The sequence below is a fragment of the Carassius gibelio genome, chromosome B5, assembly GCF_023724105.1.
Source record: "Carassius gibelio isolate Cgi1373 ecotype wild population from Czech Republic chromosome B5, carGib1.2-hapl.c, whole genome shotgun sequence".
NCBI lineage: Eukaryota > Metazoa > Chordata > Actinopteri > Cypriniformes > Cyprinidae > Carassius > Carassius gibelio.
In genome coordinates, this window is record NC_068400.1 from 35,122,263 (window position 1) to 35,141,068 (window position 18,806).

An 18,806-nucleotide genomic window follows, 5' to 3' on the forward strand; every position below is an offset into this window, starting at 1 on the left:
TGTAGGTATTATATAAATGCATTTATTATAATAATTTGAAAAGGATTTAGCACTCATAACTTGCATTTCTGATGAAGTGAACATAGTCATGCAGCAAAACTGGGAAGCAAACTGCATTAACTCTCATTGTTGTGCAAGCCAAAATCTCGAAAAATATTTTCAAACACAAAACCAAATCAACAAAAAATGTTTTTCAATATCTCCAAAATGAATTTGCACTCTACCTGCTTATGTTCTTATTTTCAAATCTGGGAGAAAACCATCAAATGCTTCTTATTTGTTAAGTCATCCATTCTGGGTAACAAAAAAAAAAGTTAATTTTGCTTAAAGGAAAAAGAAATATAATTAAATATAAATGTGTGAAATATGATCTAATCCAGTTGTCTCTCAACATCTCTCAGCTGAGACTCTGCATACAGAAACCCATATCGACACATACTAATGATAGACACGCAAAATTATTTTACACAATAGAGATTTGACAGATGGTCACTGGAAATATGTTGAATATTCAGGGATTAGATAAGAAATATCACTCACTAGGCACAGAACAATACTATTGCTATTAGAAACAGGTATTACCCAACTCTCTATGCTACATATCGATGTACCATTAGAAGACCGATTCTTGATGGTGAACATTTCCTTATTCTAACCTCTCCAAATACTCAAAAGGAAATAGAACACATAACTTGTTAAGCAATATTGAAAACTGGATTGTTGACTGTTGAGCAGCTAATAGCTTAATTGATCTCTTGCTCTCTAAAGCAACTTTTTTGAAAATGGAACCTGTGCTCCTGCAAAAACATCTACAACCAGGAGTTGGCCTAGTTTTTCCCTGGGTATACCATATGGCAAAAAAGCTAAAATGATTTTACAGCAGCTATTCTTATTTTGCAGAATGACCAAAAGATCAACTTTAAAACTGTGCAATGTTTCAGCAGACATATTGTTCTGGAAAAAGAGCAATCATACCTTACAGTACTGTGTGTTAGAACTAAACTCTACTAAATGCAAACACTTTCTGGAGGCCGTTTTCCTACATGGCTCAAAACAGAGTCAGCTCGCCCAGTGGTGAAATTCTAAAACAATACAAAGATGTCTTAAAATAAATCCGCTGCAGATTTGTCAATAATTTAGGGAGTATTTTTTGGATTACAACACATGTACATCATAAATTCCTCAGTCACAGTGTCTTGTGTTTAGATTTTTTAAAATTTGTCTTGCATTTTCCAGTCACAATACTCCCTTTTCCAGAATTGCATGTCATATTTACGGATATAAAAATAAAATTAATTACAAACAAATGTCCAGAAAAGTTCCAATAAAACAACGTAAAAAAAAAAGTGCATACATGTATTTACAATCTTGCTTAAAACATAACACATTTACTTTTCATTGTGTATATATTCAGATTATTAGTAGTCTTTATTATATAAGGAGAAATAACACATAGCAGGACTCAAAACGATTTCCAGAGTTACACGGAGTCATTTGAAAAGATGTTTGCATTGCATTGCAGTATTAAATTGCCTGGATGCTAGAAGGGAGAAGCAGGGAAGAGGAAGTGTACATACAGGTCCAAACAAGATATTTATCCATGGAATGGCATAAAGTGTTCATCCAGCATCTCTATCCAGATATCGGATTGTGTCACTTGCAACTAACTGCACATGTCCTGACATTCTCAACAATGCGGATTAGATGTCCAGGCAACAGTTGCAAAAAAAAGTCAAAAGAAACAGGCCAGCGAGTGCTGTTTGTACAGGAATGGATGTTCGCATAAGATGTTTAATAAGATTAGAATTGCAAATGATTTTCTGACATTTGATATGTTCTGCTTTTAGCTAAATGCAGTCAGTTCAGTGGTGCTTTGTGATTAGCTGATTGACATATTTTTGGTCACTGTAGGTTAGTTTTTGTACTATACAAGTTAAAGGTTTGATCCCTCCTGATGAAAACGAGAGAGCAAAGGCCCACAAACTATTGTATGTTTCTCTCACAGGATACCACAGAGGCAGTTGAAAGAGAATTCAAGGTAACAGGACATATTAATACTGACAAAATGCCTAAATGTTTCTCCAGCAAGGTATTCCAGTTCCCCCTCAGAAAAAAAAAAATTATAGGCAGTTCACATCAAGGGCACTTGCTGCAACATTCCTCAAATGGTTAGATTCAGGTTGACGTTGATGCTTTGCCCAGAATTGCCTTGGGAGATCATGAAAGTCTTAATATTCAGCAGAAGGTGTTATTCTACTTAAATTCATTGGATTGTGGGATGACAAAAATGGAATTGAAGATACGCTGGTTGGACGATTATTTCTCTTAGTTTGTAATATCCCAAATGCTCCATGCACACTTCTTGCTTCTTCTGCTTGCATGTCCTCAAATGGCCCAAACATGCAGTGCACTCTCTTCCAAAAACACATTTTGATGACGTTCTTCAGTCGAAATTAAATACATTAACAGAAAGACAATGTGATGATCCTTTAATATGGTATAAAGACACTCGCATGTTGGCTGTTGGCCAATCCACATGCTATTGGGAGCTGTCATGGGATTGTCATTACAAATACACCCAGTCCTGTCAATAGACTCATGCTTCAAAATTCAGTAATGGGTAAAATGCATTTACACTGTTACTGCATGGAATACATTCAAAAATTTTAATGAAATAAAATAAAAAAATCTATTTTAATATACTATTATTTACTTAGAAAATTAAAATTATATATCAAGTAACAAAAACTGAAGATAAAACAATGGCCCTGAAATCAATGTGCATTGGCTTCTGTGTCCATTGCAAAAAGATCATTATGTGCATTTATGAGAGTTTATGGGTGTATGTGAAATTAAATTTATATCTCATGATGAGTTTGGCCCTAACGTTCTGACTTGACTTTATAACGCAGAACTAGGTAAGTGGCAAGTCTCAGAATTAAGAAGAAGACCCCCAGAACAATAAAATCCACGTAGAGCTTAGCATCCTCCACATCCAGGAGCTGCAGCACCTCCTCCGGTTTCTGGAACTTGCACACCAAGCCGGGACAGTCCAGCTCTGAGCGGTTCATGCCATAGATGGAGAGGATCACACCCTCAAAACCATACCTGTAGAGGGAAAGATTTATTTTTTAATCAGGATTGCCTGCTTTGGAGTGTTATTGTCATGGCTCTTGACCTACCTGACATATGACACATAGGAGCTCCATTGAAGGTATTTGGGGATAGTGTCAAAGTTGACAAAGAAGCCAGAGAACAGAAGGACTGGGATGGCAGAGACCGGACCTACGAATGTGGCAACCTAAAATTGCAAAAGACATTGATGTGAGTTAAAGCAGTGGATTTCAATTTAGAGGTTATTTTTGTATGCGAGTAAGATTTATTAAAAAAAAAATTATTCACACTTTTTTCAGCATGGATACTGAGAAATGTATTTCAGTTTTTATAAAAATATTTCACAAAAAATGCAATTCAACAAGAATATATATATTGTTGGGGGGGAGGGGGGGGTCTACATTGCTGATAAAAAGAAATATATATTGTGCAACAAATCAGCATATCAGAATTAATTCTCAAGGACATTGTTACACTTTAAACTGGAGTAATTAAATAACAATTTCAGCTTTGCCATTATAGGTATAAATTATACTTAAATATTAAAATAGATAACTGTTATTTTAAATTGCAATATTATTTCACAACATCACTATTACTATTACTGTATTATTGATCAAATCAATACAGCCTTGGTGAGCATAAGAAATAAAAGACGTGAAAAATCTTACTGACACCAAACAACTGAATGTTACCACCAGTGTTTGAAGTATACCTGTAGGGAGGTGGATGCAGCTCCAATGAGAAGCCCCAGAGACTGAGCCACTAGGGCAGTGGAGGTGGACAGGGCCATAAAGAGAACATATCTGCCTGCCTCTGGAGGCTGCTCTGTCATCCAGTACACTATACTGCAGTACATTATCGGACAAATTACCTGGAAGAGACAGAGGAGAACTCATGTTCTGACATTTGAACTCTACCTGGGGCACATAGAATGATTTGAAAAGTGGGACAGTCACAGTAAAGGATTGCCTGACATGTCCCTACCACATTTAGAAATGTTTGTCCCCATATATGCCAACTATTTAAGTCCTTCCAGTCCTCCCTTAGATTTAACATTATAACGTGAAAAGACACAGAAACAGAAGTACCTGGAATGGAATGTCAGCCATGGTCTTGGCCAGGTAATATGCCTTTAGACTGTACCAATAATTAAGATGCTCCCTTATAAACACAGACATCTCCAGTGGAACTGCAAGATAAATACATAATTTCATCAGTGCTTAATTCAATCCGCTCCACCGATTCTGTAAAGACCATAAGTCTCAGTCAAGCCAATTCGAGCGTTTCTAATCCATCACAAAGCAAAAAAGATTTATTAAACACTCATATCAAATCTATTTTCCACACTCATAAAGAATCAAGTACACACAACCAAACACACAGATTGGCTTACATGTCAGGACGGTGGGCATGAGTGCAGCAAACATGAGAAACAGCATGGAGAAGAACAGGAAGCCAGTGTTGTTGAACACTTTACTGGCATCATTCCCAATGTTTAGGTACAGCAGACCAATCAGCACACCAATACACAGGTGTGACATCACCCTTAGGTGGGTTAATACCTGAACACACACATTTCTTTAGCATTTCATATATTAGGCCCAGCCAATAACAATAGAGGACAATTCTTACCATGTCCCTGCATATAGTGATGAAGGTTCTCTTGAAGAGGATGCAGAACTGTGTGAGAGTACTGGTGGCAAAAGTGTGTTTCTCAATGTAGCCTGAATCCTGTATGAATGCACATAACAATGGAGTTGGGTGGGTCAGAGATAGACAGATGGATTTTGTAGGTGAGAGTTTGTGTCCATTGCTCACATTATAACACTGGGAGGGACGTGATGTGGTGGCATCATTCTTGTCCCTGGAATTCTTCTTGCCCTCATCTGAACATAGGCCTCCCTGAACAGCCTCAAAGAGCACCGGGTTAAGATCACCATACTCTCCTGAGGCGACCTCGATTACTGCCAGCAGAGAGACAACATAACTCATACACATGCTGAATGACTGACTAATAAACAGGTGGAGCCAAAAATAATAAAGAAATCTTTGAAAGCCCTGAGAGGATACAATATACTAATATTACATTGTAATCAGTGAATCAATCAATAACAATTATGAATAAAACTAAATTGGAAGACAGTACTCTTCAAAAGTTTGGGTTGGTATGATATCTGCATATTTCTGACAGAAATCTCTTATGCCCATCAAGGCCGCATTTATGTGATCAAAATACAGTAAAAAACAATAATATTTTGAAATACCTGCCGGAGCCCACCGGAATTGGGGTGGGGGGCATCTGGCTATATAAGCAGGCATTTCACCATAGGATCTCAGATCAATTCTCCTACAATGATCTTCCCTTTGCTGAACTATGGGACTTGAAGCCGCTCGCCATAGACATGCCTCGCTGCAGACAAGAAGCTGACTTGCCTGTTCTAAACTGAAAGAGCACATTTTTTGGTAAGAGCAAGAGGCATTGTTGCAAATGGCGTGCTGTCATTGCAGCTCATGCTGGACTTTTCTGCACGCTTATGAAGGCCACTCAGAGTGCGCTTCCTGTCTGGGAAAGTCCTAAGCAGAAGCCGATCTGATCGATATGGATTATTTACATTGGATGAACATGAGTCTCATCTCTCTGCGTGCTTGGATCTCTTTCATTTAGAGAGTGACTCTGCCCCTTGCGCTCTCTCGTGTTCTTCCTCCCATGGACCTGTGAGGAAAAAACAGTAGGGCAGAGGGACTCAGTGTTCAGCTGCAAGTGAGCCCATGCCGTTTCAGAACCTGTGTGCCTTGCCCTCGACATGCAGAAATGACTCTCCCATCCTCTTTGAACTCCCAGACCAGCATCCCATAGTTGATGCAAGTGACATGTTTTTGTTTGGTGGAATCAAGGAAGAACTGCTAGATGACAGCATGTCTCTAGCAGCATCATACATGGAAGGGATGTCAGGCTCTACCATCTACCCTGCCTCTTTGCCATTTATGGATCCCATCGTTGCCAAAACATGGATGTATGACAAACTTTTCCTCATCATTACTAAGGCGGTTGAAGAGCTGTGATTGGAGTGGTCTACATTGGAGGAGCTCACTTGTAGCCATCTGGACAAATAGTTTCTGTCAGGGCACAATCAGGCCTCTCGTCAGTGAGCCTCACCTTTCTTTCTGCCAGTCCATAAAGAGGTTATGAAATCAAGGCACACTCCCTTCTTGGCTCGCCTTCTCACGTCCTATTCAGCTGCACTCTTCTCAGTCGACAGTGCTGAAGAAAATGAAAATCAAAGAGCTATGAAAAGCTGCCCCCTCTGGATGAGCCAGTGGCCATACACCTCTGTCTGCCCACTGCCATTGGATGCAAAGAGAAGGTCGCTCACCCCTCCAAGCAGTGCAGGACAATCTCTGAACTCTCACTGCCTTTATTTTTCAAGGAGCGAGGATGCATTGGCCCATGACTGGCTCAACCTCCTCCTATATACCTTTCCTCTGATCGCTCTGATCCCTCAGGTAATCAGGCAAATCAGGAAACACAGACACAGGTTCCTTCTAGTGGACCTGCTCTGGAGAAATCAGCTTTGGTTCTCGGAGCTGTCTCAGCTGCTGATAGCTGCCCCATGGCCCCTTCCCCTGAGGCAGGGCCTTCTCTCTCAGGCGAACAGGAAGATTTGGCACCCCCAGACTGAGCTGTGGGCTATGCACCTCTGGGCTCTTGATGGGAATCAGCAGATCTTCCCAAAAGTGTCCTGAATACTATATCACAGGCTACAGCCCCATCCACGAGACGCCTCTATGCCCCTAAATGGTTGGTCTTCTCCGACTGGTGCACAACCTGCAGCAAAGACTCCTTCCTGTGACATTTTGGTGATATTGTCCTTCCTACAAGAGCTGTTGGACAAGGGCCATTCTCCTTCAATGCTTAAGGTCTATGTGACAGCTTAAGAAGCTTTTCATGTTCCTATAGTAGGACAGTCTATTGGCCAGAACAGCTTTGTTGTACGTTTTCTGAAAGGATCCTGGAGGCTCAATCCACCTCGGTCCCCCCTAAGGTCCATGCTTGGGATCTGCCCACGATCCTGAGACCTCAAGGGTTCTCACTTTGAGTTACTATAGTCTGAGGACTTAAAAACCCTGTCTTTAAAAAACATTCTGCTACTGGTGTTAACATCTGTTAAACGAGTGGTTCACTTGCAGGCGCTCTCTATAATCGCTGCCTGTCTTGATTTTTGGCCTAATGACTCCGAAGTGCTCCTAAAGCCAAGTTATGGAAACGTCCCTAAAGTGCTCCACATCCTGTTTAAGCACATGTTATTGCTCTCTGTGCCTCCTTCTTCGGTGTAGGAACAAGAGCTTAACCTTCTCTGCCCTGTCAGGGCACTGAAAATTTATACTGAGCGTTCCAGCTATTCAGGCAGTCAGAACAACTCTTTTTATGCTTTGGCACCCGCACCAAAGGGTATCTGGTCACAAATCAGATAATTTTTCGATGGTTAGCTGAGATGATATCTCTGATGTATGTAAATATCTGTTATGTGAAAAGTCGTGGTCATACATACATACATACATACATACATATATATATATATACATACAACTGTAACTGTATGCTTACACATACATATCAATACATTTACACAAATATAAATAACACACGTGTATATACATATGCAAATATACACACATACACACATATTTATACATACATCCACATTCATATGTACCATGCCCCCAGTGTGTGTGCAGTGTGCAGCAATTTATAAGCTCTCTGACAAACCAAGGCAAAATAAATGTGTCAGAAACAATTAAATATAGCATCCACAACCTGCTACATTAGTGCTATATAAGTTTCAAACTAAAATAAAGAGAACAAAAAAAATCTATTTCTAGCTGCATATTTTTTTCTATCTATCACTTTCTCTCTTCTCGCACACACACACACACACACACACACACACACACACACACGCAACACACACATATATACAGTCAACCTACTAAAGTCTGCAGGATTGTGGTACGTAGGGCAGTGGAGTCCAAGGTTTTTCAAGTAGGGAATAAGGTTCGGTACTGTTCCTTTATATATACACTGACCTTGACTCAGGATATAAAGCTACAAAGAAGAACAGACCAACTATTAAACAAGAACATAAACACATTAACATCCTCACACACTTAATATGTTCTTCAACCCAGAAATACATTTTCACAACACAGTATAATTTTAAAATACAGCAATTACCTTGTCAAACATTTCAAATAGTTTAGCACTTGGCTGGTGGATGGTACAGATGATGGTTCTACCTCCTTGAGCCAGAGATTTCATCAAGGACACTACCTGGAAACAGGATGCACTGTCTAGGCCACTAACACACAGAGACAAGCACACAAGCACGTTTTGTGATATTAAACGAAAATGTTTTGCAAAGGAGCAATATTACTGCAAACATCACATTTTGAAAGGATTATGGTTAATTAATGGTTACCTGGTGGGCTCATCAAAAAACATGACAGGTGGGTTATTGACCAGCTCCTGAGCAATAGCCAACCGTTTACACTGGCCACCAGACAGAGAAATGGTGCGAGTGTGAGCGCACTCCTGCAGTCCTAATGCTGTGAGGATCTCATTCACCTGTCACACATTATATCATTATTTGTCTGAAAAATGCATAAATAAATTTTCCCCATATAACAACAGTTTTTACAATTTTCTGCACATGCAGTAAAGTAATGCCTCAAAAAAACGTACCAGTTCTTTTTTCACTTCCATGGTTTCGTTAAGTTTAAGGTTAGCTGAAACCTAAACAAAAATGAAAGGTTACAGTAAATAAGGGGCAATGTACAATCAACTAGTCATTTTCATAAAAAATATCATCCTGGAGGAGATTAGGTTGTGATAATGACCAAATGTGTGCCCATAAAATATTGATTTGAGCTGAAGTTACAGAATTATTTGAGAGAAAGAGTGCTTAGTGATTATTTAACAAATGTTTGTCCACAGATGGCAGCGACTGACCAATCAGAATCAAGTATTCAAGAGCGCTGCCAACTGATCATTAACATATGATCAGAAGAAAAACTTCTTGTGTTAACACACGCAGACACATACCATCATTGCCTCTCGTGTAGTTAGATGTGGCAGTAGCATGTCATCTTGCATGATGTAACACGACATTTTTCTGAAGGTGCGGAGGTCACGGGGTCGTCCATTTACCAGGATCTGACCTTTCATGCCTGTCTCTCTGCAGAAAGAAGGAGGTGGGACAGATAAATTGATGATTATAAAAAAAAGGCTAGAAAAGTGATAAACAGGAACCAAATTCTGGAACATTTCCTTATTTATGCATACATGCACGCTTACCTGTAGCCGGCAAGAATGTTCATGAGAGTGGACTTGCCAGCCCCCGAGGGTCCCATGATTCCGATGAGCTCCCGACTGCAGAATTTTCCAGAAAGACATTTCAGGAGGGCCTTAAATCCTGCACACAGCATTTTGGGTACATCATGTTCATTAGAGTTAGAGCTACCAGCTGCCAAATTAGATGCATCACAGAGTTAGCTGGCATCATATTCGTATAGGCTTGATAAAACACTGCAGTATAATGATAAACATATAATTATAACATAACGTGAGCTATTTGATGGAACTCCAGTGAAGTACTTTGCACTCAAAGAACTTTGATTATGCAGTCTAGAAAAATAGTAACCCTCAAGTTATGTCCCATAAAATTATTTAAACAACACAATAAAATAATTACAAGTTAAACCATCATCCAAATGTGCTGCTAATTATAACTATTTTCATTGGGGGGAAAATGGCATTGATTTGTTTCATGTCAAAACCATTATGTGTTATGATATAATAATGAATCATGCAATAACTTACACCAATAACCAGATCAAACACCGCAGAGTAAAAAACATCAGTGAATGTCATTTATCTTTTGTAGAACAATATAATACACTAAAATTGTTACTTGATGTAAGTAACAAAAGAATAAGTAAATATAAATAAATACATTCATTAATAAATATATCTGAAATATTATTTACTTTGAAATACATTAAAATAGAAAACAGTTATTTTTAAACTGTAAACATATTTCATATTATTTAAGAAAGGCAGCTTTTGTGACCATAAGAGACTCCTTTAAAAAAATCTTACTGACCCCAAATTTGACATGATATTTAAATGTTACTGCTGAAGTTTTATGTAGCTTTAACCTTTTCAGCTTTACTTGAATTCAACTTAATACTGTATTTATGTTCAATTAATATTTTTATTTTTATTAAAAAAAATCCAGCACATTAAAAAATAAATAAATAAATTGTTTGAGATTAAACAGGAGCCATTACAGTAAATGTCCAGACCCTCACAGGACTAAAAAATGTCCATGAATATCCCTAGTCTATATTATATGTTTTGTCTTCCAATTTATCTGCATCTCTTTATATTTCAGTCACATCCTTGAGTCATTAGTGAAGTGCTCCAATTGCTCTCTATCTCCCTCCTTGCATTTCTCCATCCTTTTTTCTATGTTTGCATCATGGAAGAAATTATGCAAGATGAGTGACAGTTTTGAAAAAAAGAAATTGAAAAGGGAATGACAGGGTCAACACCCCACATCGCCCTATCATTTCCTGTACGCTTCTCTGCATATCAATGATCTGTGGCATGCATGAGTATTAAATGCCGATAACCCATCCACAAATTATATGCCCTGCATCCTGTAACTAATAATCCTTCTTTAGATTTTGCTACAATGTGTAACCTGAGCATCAATCTACTCATGCATTCACTCTCTTCTCCATCTATGGCATGAGTAAAAAACAAACAGCACTTCATGAGATCTCTAGCATATGCCTGCTTGTGCTATAGTATGAGCTGACCTGGCATCAGTCTGAAAGTGCTCTTGGAAAGTACTTCTAATCAATAGATGCATCCTCGTGTTTGTAGTTATGTGCTGATAAGGAAGAAGACAGCCATCAATCTTCTAGCAATAGGGTCTTGTGTACAGATTTACAAAGTGATAGGAGGGTTTCTGAAAGGAAATAATAGTAAAAGTCAGTTTTTATAATTATTCACAATCTAAATATTTTAAAATAGTAATTTTTCTTGGTTACTCCATTCCTATTCCTACCCAATACCTATACTTAACAACTACCTGGTAACACTTTAGAATAAGGTTCTATTAGTTAATGTTAGTTAACTACTTTCGTTAACATGAACTAAGCAAGAACAATCCTTCTACAGCATTTATAAGTCTTAGTTCATGTTAATTTCAACATTTACTAATGCATTATTTAAATCAAAAGTTGTGCTTGTTAACATTAGTTAATGCACTGTGAATTACCATGAACTAACAATGAATAACTGTATTTTCTTTAACTAACATTAACGAAGATGAATAAATACAGTAATAAATGTATTATTCATTGTTTGTTCATGTTAATTAATACATTAACTAACATTAACTAATGGAACCTTATTCTAAAGTGTTACAAACTACCTTACTATTTATTAATAAGCAGCAAATTAGGAGTTTATCGAGGCAAAAGTCATAGTTAATGGTTTGTTAATAGCGAGAATTGGAGCTTAAAATAAAGTGGAACCAAAAGTTTTAAAACATACAATTCTACATGGAGCAGGTAACTATGGAGCCACACACATGATGTGCAGAAAAAAATATATCTTGTTTTTTATTTCTCCACACATCATGTGTGGGCCTCCTTAAATTGACCTAAAACCTACAGTGCAAATTACTCATATGGTATGAATAATTTGCTCTGATTTTGCAAAAGATGTAACATTGATATATAAACTGCAGGCTTTGAGTGCCAAGAACGGAGACACTGAATCAACTGAACAGTGATAGAATTCTTCTATACAATTTACACCCTCGTGCAAAAGTACAAAACCACATATTCTGCATTAGAACAAACAAGTAAAAAGTCTGAAGGTGGTATATGTTTAAAATAGATGCATTGATCTCAAACTGAATAAAATATATTGTGCGCTACAAGAATGTTTTTGGGTTATTAAATGCTATTAAAGTACAAGGACAGTCTCTCTGGAGATCCATGAGATCAGTGTTGAAAAGCACAATAGTCACAGAGCAGATTGTTAGCAGCCCTGTGCATTACCCGTAACTCTAACTTTACCACTCTACCTCTACCACTGAGCTATATTGCATAACATCTGTGCAAGCCATATATGCTACTCCCCACAGGTTCAGAACAAGGCAACCATCCAAAATGCAGAATATTTATGACTCGACAGGTTTCAAAAGCAGTGAGAGAGGAGGAACAGAACAAGGGATAAGAAATTGCAGGAAGGTAGGGCAGATAAAATATGGCAGGTGAACAGGCGTCCAGAGGGAGAGACAAAGTGGAGAAAGAGGGGCCAAAGGTAATACAGAAAAGCAACAACAACAGAGATGGATCAATACAGATGAGAGGCTGGGAGAGGGAAAACAGAGACGAAGAGGCACTAGGACATCTAAGGAGGAGGGTTAAATGGCAGGAAAGCCACACACAGCTTATATTCATCCATCAAAAACAAAACCATCATCCTGAACATAACTTAATCTATCTGCTCTGCTTGTACTCACATACATTATCATGCAGAGCTTAGAGCAGTACTTAAAGAGGAACAATACGTCCTTCACAATGAAATCTCCTACATGCCTAGACTGAACAGCAATGAAATGTAGGAAAACAAAATAGTAAATATGGATCATCAATTAGATTTAGCATTCAAGTAAATGCATTTCAGTTCATATAAATATCAATGCCAGTTCAGGCTGGTTTATACTGGTCTCAGATTGAAATCATGCATGTATAACTGCAGTTAATACATACATTGCACATGAAAGAGCTTGTTTTTCAAAAAATGGAAAAGCAAAGGGACTGTATGATGAAGTATGAGGTAATGATAAAAGAATGGCATACTGATATATGAAGTGCTAACTCAGGAAAAGCATAATGAGGTACACCATTTAAAAATAAGGAGCATATACAATTCTCAGGAGAGAGATCTCCACTGCATGATTTGCCTTCTTCCATTTAGTAAGGGCACATGTGTGCACCTGCAAGACTTTATAATACATCTGTCTTGTGTGTGCTTGGTTTGTGCCATGTGTGTGTATATGTGGGTATGTGTTGGTGGAGCTCAGCATGCTGGAGGATATGAAGCTATGGGAACTGCTGTGCATGCAATAGCCATCATTCACCAGCATTAACACAGCACTGCACCAGCTTTTCCATGCTGCTTACTGGATAAAATACATGGAGCAGAAAGAGAGAGAGAAAGTCAGGAGAAGACAAAGACGTTGCAAGATTTCTCTGGTATGCACTGAAGTTCCATGAGCTGGTAAAATAGGTAGCAATAATAATTCTATAGAGAAACAATTAGTCCTGTGAAAATAATTTAAAGATAAATTGAATACCGTAACTTCCATGAGCCTATTTCCAGACCATTGAGCATTTAAACACAAAACATTTCTCCTGCAATCATAAATTGCTCCTCAACTTGTCCTTAGCTATGTTAAAATTCTGCATAGTTCTCAGTGTAGCTCCCCAAGGTGTGTCAATCAAGCATTTGTATGACATTAATGGATATTCTATTGCTGATAGCCAGTTCTCTCTCTTATCTTATCTTGTGTGATACATAGAAAAACCTATCTAGTCTCATACGGCAATCAAATACCAGTCAATGCTGCAGTGCAAAAACCCCATGTACCATGAATCACTGGAGCCAGAGGGGAAAAAGAGTGTCCTTATCAATAAAGTGTGTGTTAGCATATGTGTGTGGGCTGATTTCACCCTGGGCAGGTTTAGATAGGCTAGGCAGCAGACAGCTGAGCGGCATGCTGTCTGGGGAAGTGAATTATTTACTATATCTCAAGTCTGCTGAGGACAGCACTCTACAGTCCAGGACGCAGGATGGAGTGTGTGAGGTTCTAATAGTATTACTCCCGATTATATGTGTGTTTGTGTCTCGTGAGTTTGGAGTGCTAAGGAATTACATATAGCTATATTGCAAAATGAACCCTTGGCAGGGTCATTATGACACTGATGCACCAACTCACCAAGCAAACAAAAAAAAGAGGGTAAAAAATATTAATCTGAGTTTAAATTATTTCAAAACCTTACCAGCAAATTATATAAACACTTCCTCTTGTCCAGTACAATCCACAAATTAGCAACTAGATGAACAGTTTAACGATATTACAATAAACTCCTTAAAGGCATAGTTCATCCAAAATTGAAAAAGTATTATCGTAGCTCCATAACATTATGAATTGTATCACTGATTTTGGTTTAATGATGTCCCTACTATCCCTCTGGGCCTTCCATGTGTCAGTTGCATTGCTTTCTAGGGTCAGAAAGCTCATAGATTTCATCAAAAATATCTTAAATATGTGTTCCAAAAATGAACATAGGTTTTACGTGATTGGAACAACTTGAGGATGAGTAATTAATGACAGAATATAATTAATATCTGACATTATAAATGTTTAGCAACAGACAACCACATAAATAAGTTGTTGTCAGTACAGTATTTTATGTTTGATTTCTCGCAGAATTGTATCTGTTTCTCTGGAAAGGGTTGGAAGTGATAAATACAGTAAATCACTGGATCACTTTTGCACTTAAAGCCAGTACAAGGAAATAATTTGTCAATGTACTGATTTCCAACTCAATAGAAACCTTATATTGTATTAAACTGAACAAACTACGACTTGGCAAAGATAAAAATGATATCAATTCTACAATCACTTACGTTCAGTTATTCTTCCAAGTTTAAGCTTCACTTTACTGTAATCATCACATAAGCTTCATCGTTAGGATTCATGTATTACCTCGCCTCCTCCAACAGGGGCCCTCACGGATGGTGTAGGAGAGCTCTGTAAACTCCAAGTCCACTGCTGAACGCTGAGGCAGGTGAGAAAACCTCTGTGCCTCTGTGATATGGTTCTCCACCTTCTTCAGGTGGGTCAGCATGGCTGCATCTGGAGGAGCTCCTCCCGCATGCTTGGTCTCCTCCATGGGAATGGAAACAGACCCCGGCTCTAAGGACTTCGCAGCCATACCAAGAGCCTGGGAAATGTGGGAGGATTCAGTGAAAGAAAATGAGAAAATGGTTATGATGTGTAATAACGGCACATTTGTACAGAATAATAAGAATAAAAACTAAACTATCTGTAATCAAATCTACCTCAAATGCAATCTGTTCACACATATACTTGCAGGGGAGAATATATATTTGATGAGTGGTGTGTAATTTCCTGCTTCTATTTGAGTTTGTGATACACATGGAAGGTTGAGCTGGAGCTCAGGAAAAAAGGAGGAAAAGAACGGTAGCTAAATTATTCTACCTCTTGAATGGAAACATTCAGGGTGGTCATCATTCTTTATGAACATTCACTCATTGTACTCACCACATTACATTCTGTTTTAATGAAGCGTTTTAAGTTAGGCCAGTTGAATGGCATATAGGACACTAACAATATTACCCCCAGACCATCTAAAAAGATGTTATTTTGAGCATACAATCAGTGACAGAGAAAGCATCTGCTCAGACATTAGAGTTATGCACTTGGAGACAGTTTCAGATAGTGGTGGAGTAATTACTCTTCAAGCCTATGAAATTTGATGCCAGGGTTTGAAGCTTTGATGGAAAACTTTTTTCACATTTGTGGGGGAAGCTCTCAACATTTCAACTGGAATGCATAGCTTTCAGATACTAAAAAGACAGATACTGGAAAACATTGCACCGAGCAACAGAGGTACTAACAGTACTGACAGCAATGCTGTCATATGAGTTATTGTATTTCACGTCAATGAGAATGCACTTAGGCTGCAGAAGCTTCTTAACCAGTTCGGGTGCTTGCCAAGTCCGATGTGTTCCTAGGTCAACATATTTTGTTGACCCTGGAACAACATTTTACTCCAAAAATATATTCTTAACCATATCCCTACACCTAAACCTAACCTTAACCATGAGTAATCCCTAAAATCAGAGGAAATGATAGATGAATGACACTGATGTACAAGCACCAAACACTGATTTTAAGCATAAACTTCACAAAATCTAAAAACTGGTTCTTCAAATCTGATTGGTTAATCACAATGTTGTTCCAGGGTCAACAATGATGTTGTCCCAGGAACATGTCTCACTTGGTAAAATCAGGTTAGGCGTGCTTGATAGAACCCTGCCTTTCTAAAGAACCAATGTTTTCACTGTTGCCAGGTAGCCATTTATAATGTTAAAGCTCTTGTATGTCAGTATGGTATATTCCATTTATTGTCCATTATGATTCAAGGCACAACAGTGCACCAATATAGTGGACGAAAAATTAATTCAATCAATCATTCTGGGTGATCATTTTGATTGATCGACCTGCACTTAATCCTCGATGGTCCCATTTATATTCAAGTGATTCATCTTCAAGACAGCTGTCCTGAAAACTGTATTTACAAATATTTAAGCTAGATTGCTGGTTTTAACTGGTTTAAGATGGTCTCCTAGTTTGGCCAAACTGCTCAAGTGCCCAAAGCACCTCTTAAACCAGACAACAGTATGACCAGGTTGGGATATATACATTTCTATAAAGTGATATAGAACTACAAGAGTGCGGCATGTTACTGATTAAGATAAATTATACTGCTCTCTTGACCACAGTTAAGGAAACACTTGTATTGTCTGAACAGTCAAAGAAAGGCTATGTTTTCTGAGCAGTGGATTTCCATTCTAGTTCTAACATACCTCAATATGACACATTTGTAATGTCTCCCTCATCTGACACACCCAATGTAGGCATCAGAGCCTCTGCTAATAATGAGCTGATGATATCAAGCAGTTGTGTTAAATGAGAAAAATATACGAAAAAGTGCAGCATTGATGGTTTAGAACCAGTAATCAAAACCCTTTAAAACCAAGTCTGGCTGCTCTATGATCTGTCAGAGAAAGGTCATAGTATCCCTTCACTTACTCCACTTCCCAGCACAGATATTAAACAGAATACACAATGAGCACTTATGAGGCAACAATATTTTCATAAATACAGAAATGTATAGAGACTGAAGATGAAAATGTAACCTTTCACATTAATCACAGGTGCGCTCTACTTCGTTATTTTATGTTTAAAATACATGCCCTGTCAATGACATCACAAGCATGCAAACCACAAGCTAGTGTGCTTATACTGGATTCTAATATATCTGCACCCAGACTCAGGATGACATGACACCTACTTTATTTTTTCTTTTGACGCGTCGAGTCTCTCTGGCTGCGTGTTTCCTTATAAAAATATCCAATTCATTACTTTGAGCTCAAGAGCATGATATGTACACACACAGGGTTTTGCAACAGGAGTCCAACTGAGAAAAAGGATGCTCCGTTACACGCCCGATCCCGCTCACCGGTGACGGAGAGGATGCTCTTCTCCTTCAGAAAGCCGCTACACCTCACATTCATAGCGTCCCTTTGAAAGATACTATGACGATTCCTATCCAATACAAACATAACAGTGGTGCATAATTAAAAAGATGCAGCATCCGTGTTAAACCAGAAGTTTCATTTCGGACAGCTGACGGAAGGGCAAACCGTGAGTCGATCACTGTGCGTTAACAGTCATCCAGTAGGCGTATGGAGCCGTGTTGAGAGGAGCTGTGCTCATCCTGCCGGTCCTCCGGATGCTGCACCGCAGTGTGAAACAGAGGAGCCCTGGCACGCCCGGCGATCTGTAGCACTGGGCGTAAGCTCTTGTCAGAGACAAAAAGCCCGTTTTACACAGGAGGACGATTAAAGTGGTTGTGATATATTGAACGTGATGCCTTGCTTGTGTGCTTGCAAAGGGTTATGTAAAAAAAATAAAATAAAAAAATAACAGCAAGATTCTGCGATGTAAATTGTTTGGGGGATAAATTTGTTGTTAATTCTTGCAGCTGTGGTTGCTATAACTAGCCTAATATAGCCAACAAATAAGAATTGCAAATCAATGTTGGTCACATAAACACACAAGAGACTAAAATAATGACATAAACAATAAACACCATAAAACACTTAAAAGTATCTATACACAACTGACAACAAAAACAAAAGAAAAAGAGAATAAGCATTTCCCAAATAAAACGTAGTCTAAATGTTGTGGTTCGCTCAAGAAGTTTTGGGAATGCCCATTTCCCGCCAAAAATAAGATTTATCTTCTGATTAATCAATTACTGTGTTTGGTTTATTTGTGATGGTGGTGGACGCGCAAGGCATACTAGGCTGTTGTGAGTTGTTTATATTCCAAAGCCCCATGCAGGAAGTGATGGCAGGGCTGGCCTGATGCCATCTTATAGTCGCGGGACAGGTGGAGATCTCAGGTCTCCCATGATCCAAGAGAAAATTCAACCAGGTGCAACAGTGTCTTTTATTGCCTGCTCGGAGATCTCCGTAGCCTTCTGTATGTCCATATATAGATATCAGAATTTTTCGTGCAGGTTAAATAGCAAAACTTTTATGATAATACTCTGTTTTTGTGATCTCCAGCAACAGGGATGTTTTTTTTTTTTTTTTTTTTTTTTTTTTTTTTTTTTTTTTGTGGGGCAGGAGGATCAAAGCGTATGTTAAAACTAAATTTAGAACCCCTTTTCTTTGAGATTGCTTTGTAGGGAAGCAAAGAAACGGGTGGGGATGGAGATAACGG

At 38.4% G+C, this 18,806-nt stretch overlaps 1 protein-coding gene across 1 annotated transcript; it reads right to left on the minus strand.

Moving 5' to 3' along the window:
* abcg4a (ATP-binding cassette, sub-family G (WHITE), member 4a) lies at positions 1–17,946 on the minus strand. The gene is made up of 15 exons (XM_052555515.1): positions 17,368–17,946; positions 14,973–15,210; positions 9,470–9,587; positions 9,218–9,350; positions 8,858–8,908; positions 8,595–8,740; positions 8,351–8,474; positions 8,107–8,221; positions 4,936–5,081; positions 4,750–4,848; positions 4,511–4,679; positions 4,206–4,306; positions 3,830–3,988; positions 3,183–3,301; positions 1–3,108 (listed from the first exon to the last, which is right to left on the minus strand). The coding sequence occupies exons 2-15, from the start codon at positions 15,199–15,201 to the stop codon at positions 2,883–2,885; spliced, it is 1,935 nt and encodes a 644-aa protein (XP_052411475.1). The 5' UTR covers positions 15,202–15,210; positions 17,368–17,946; the 3' UTR covers positions 1–2,882.
* Positions 17,947–18,806: the final 860 nt, after the last annotated feature.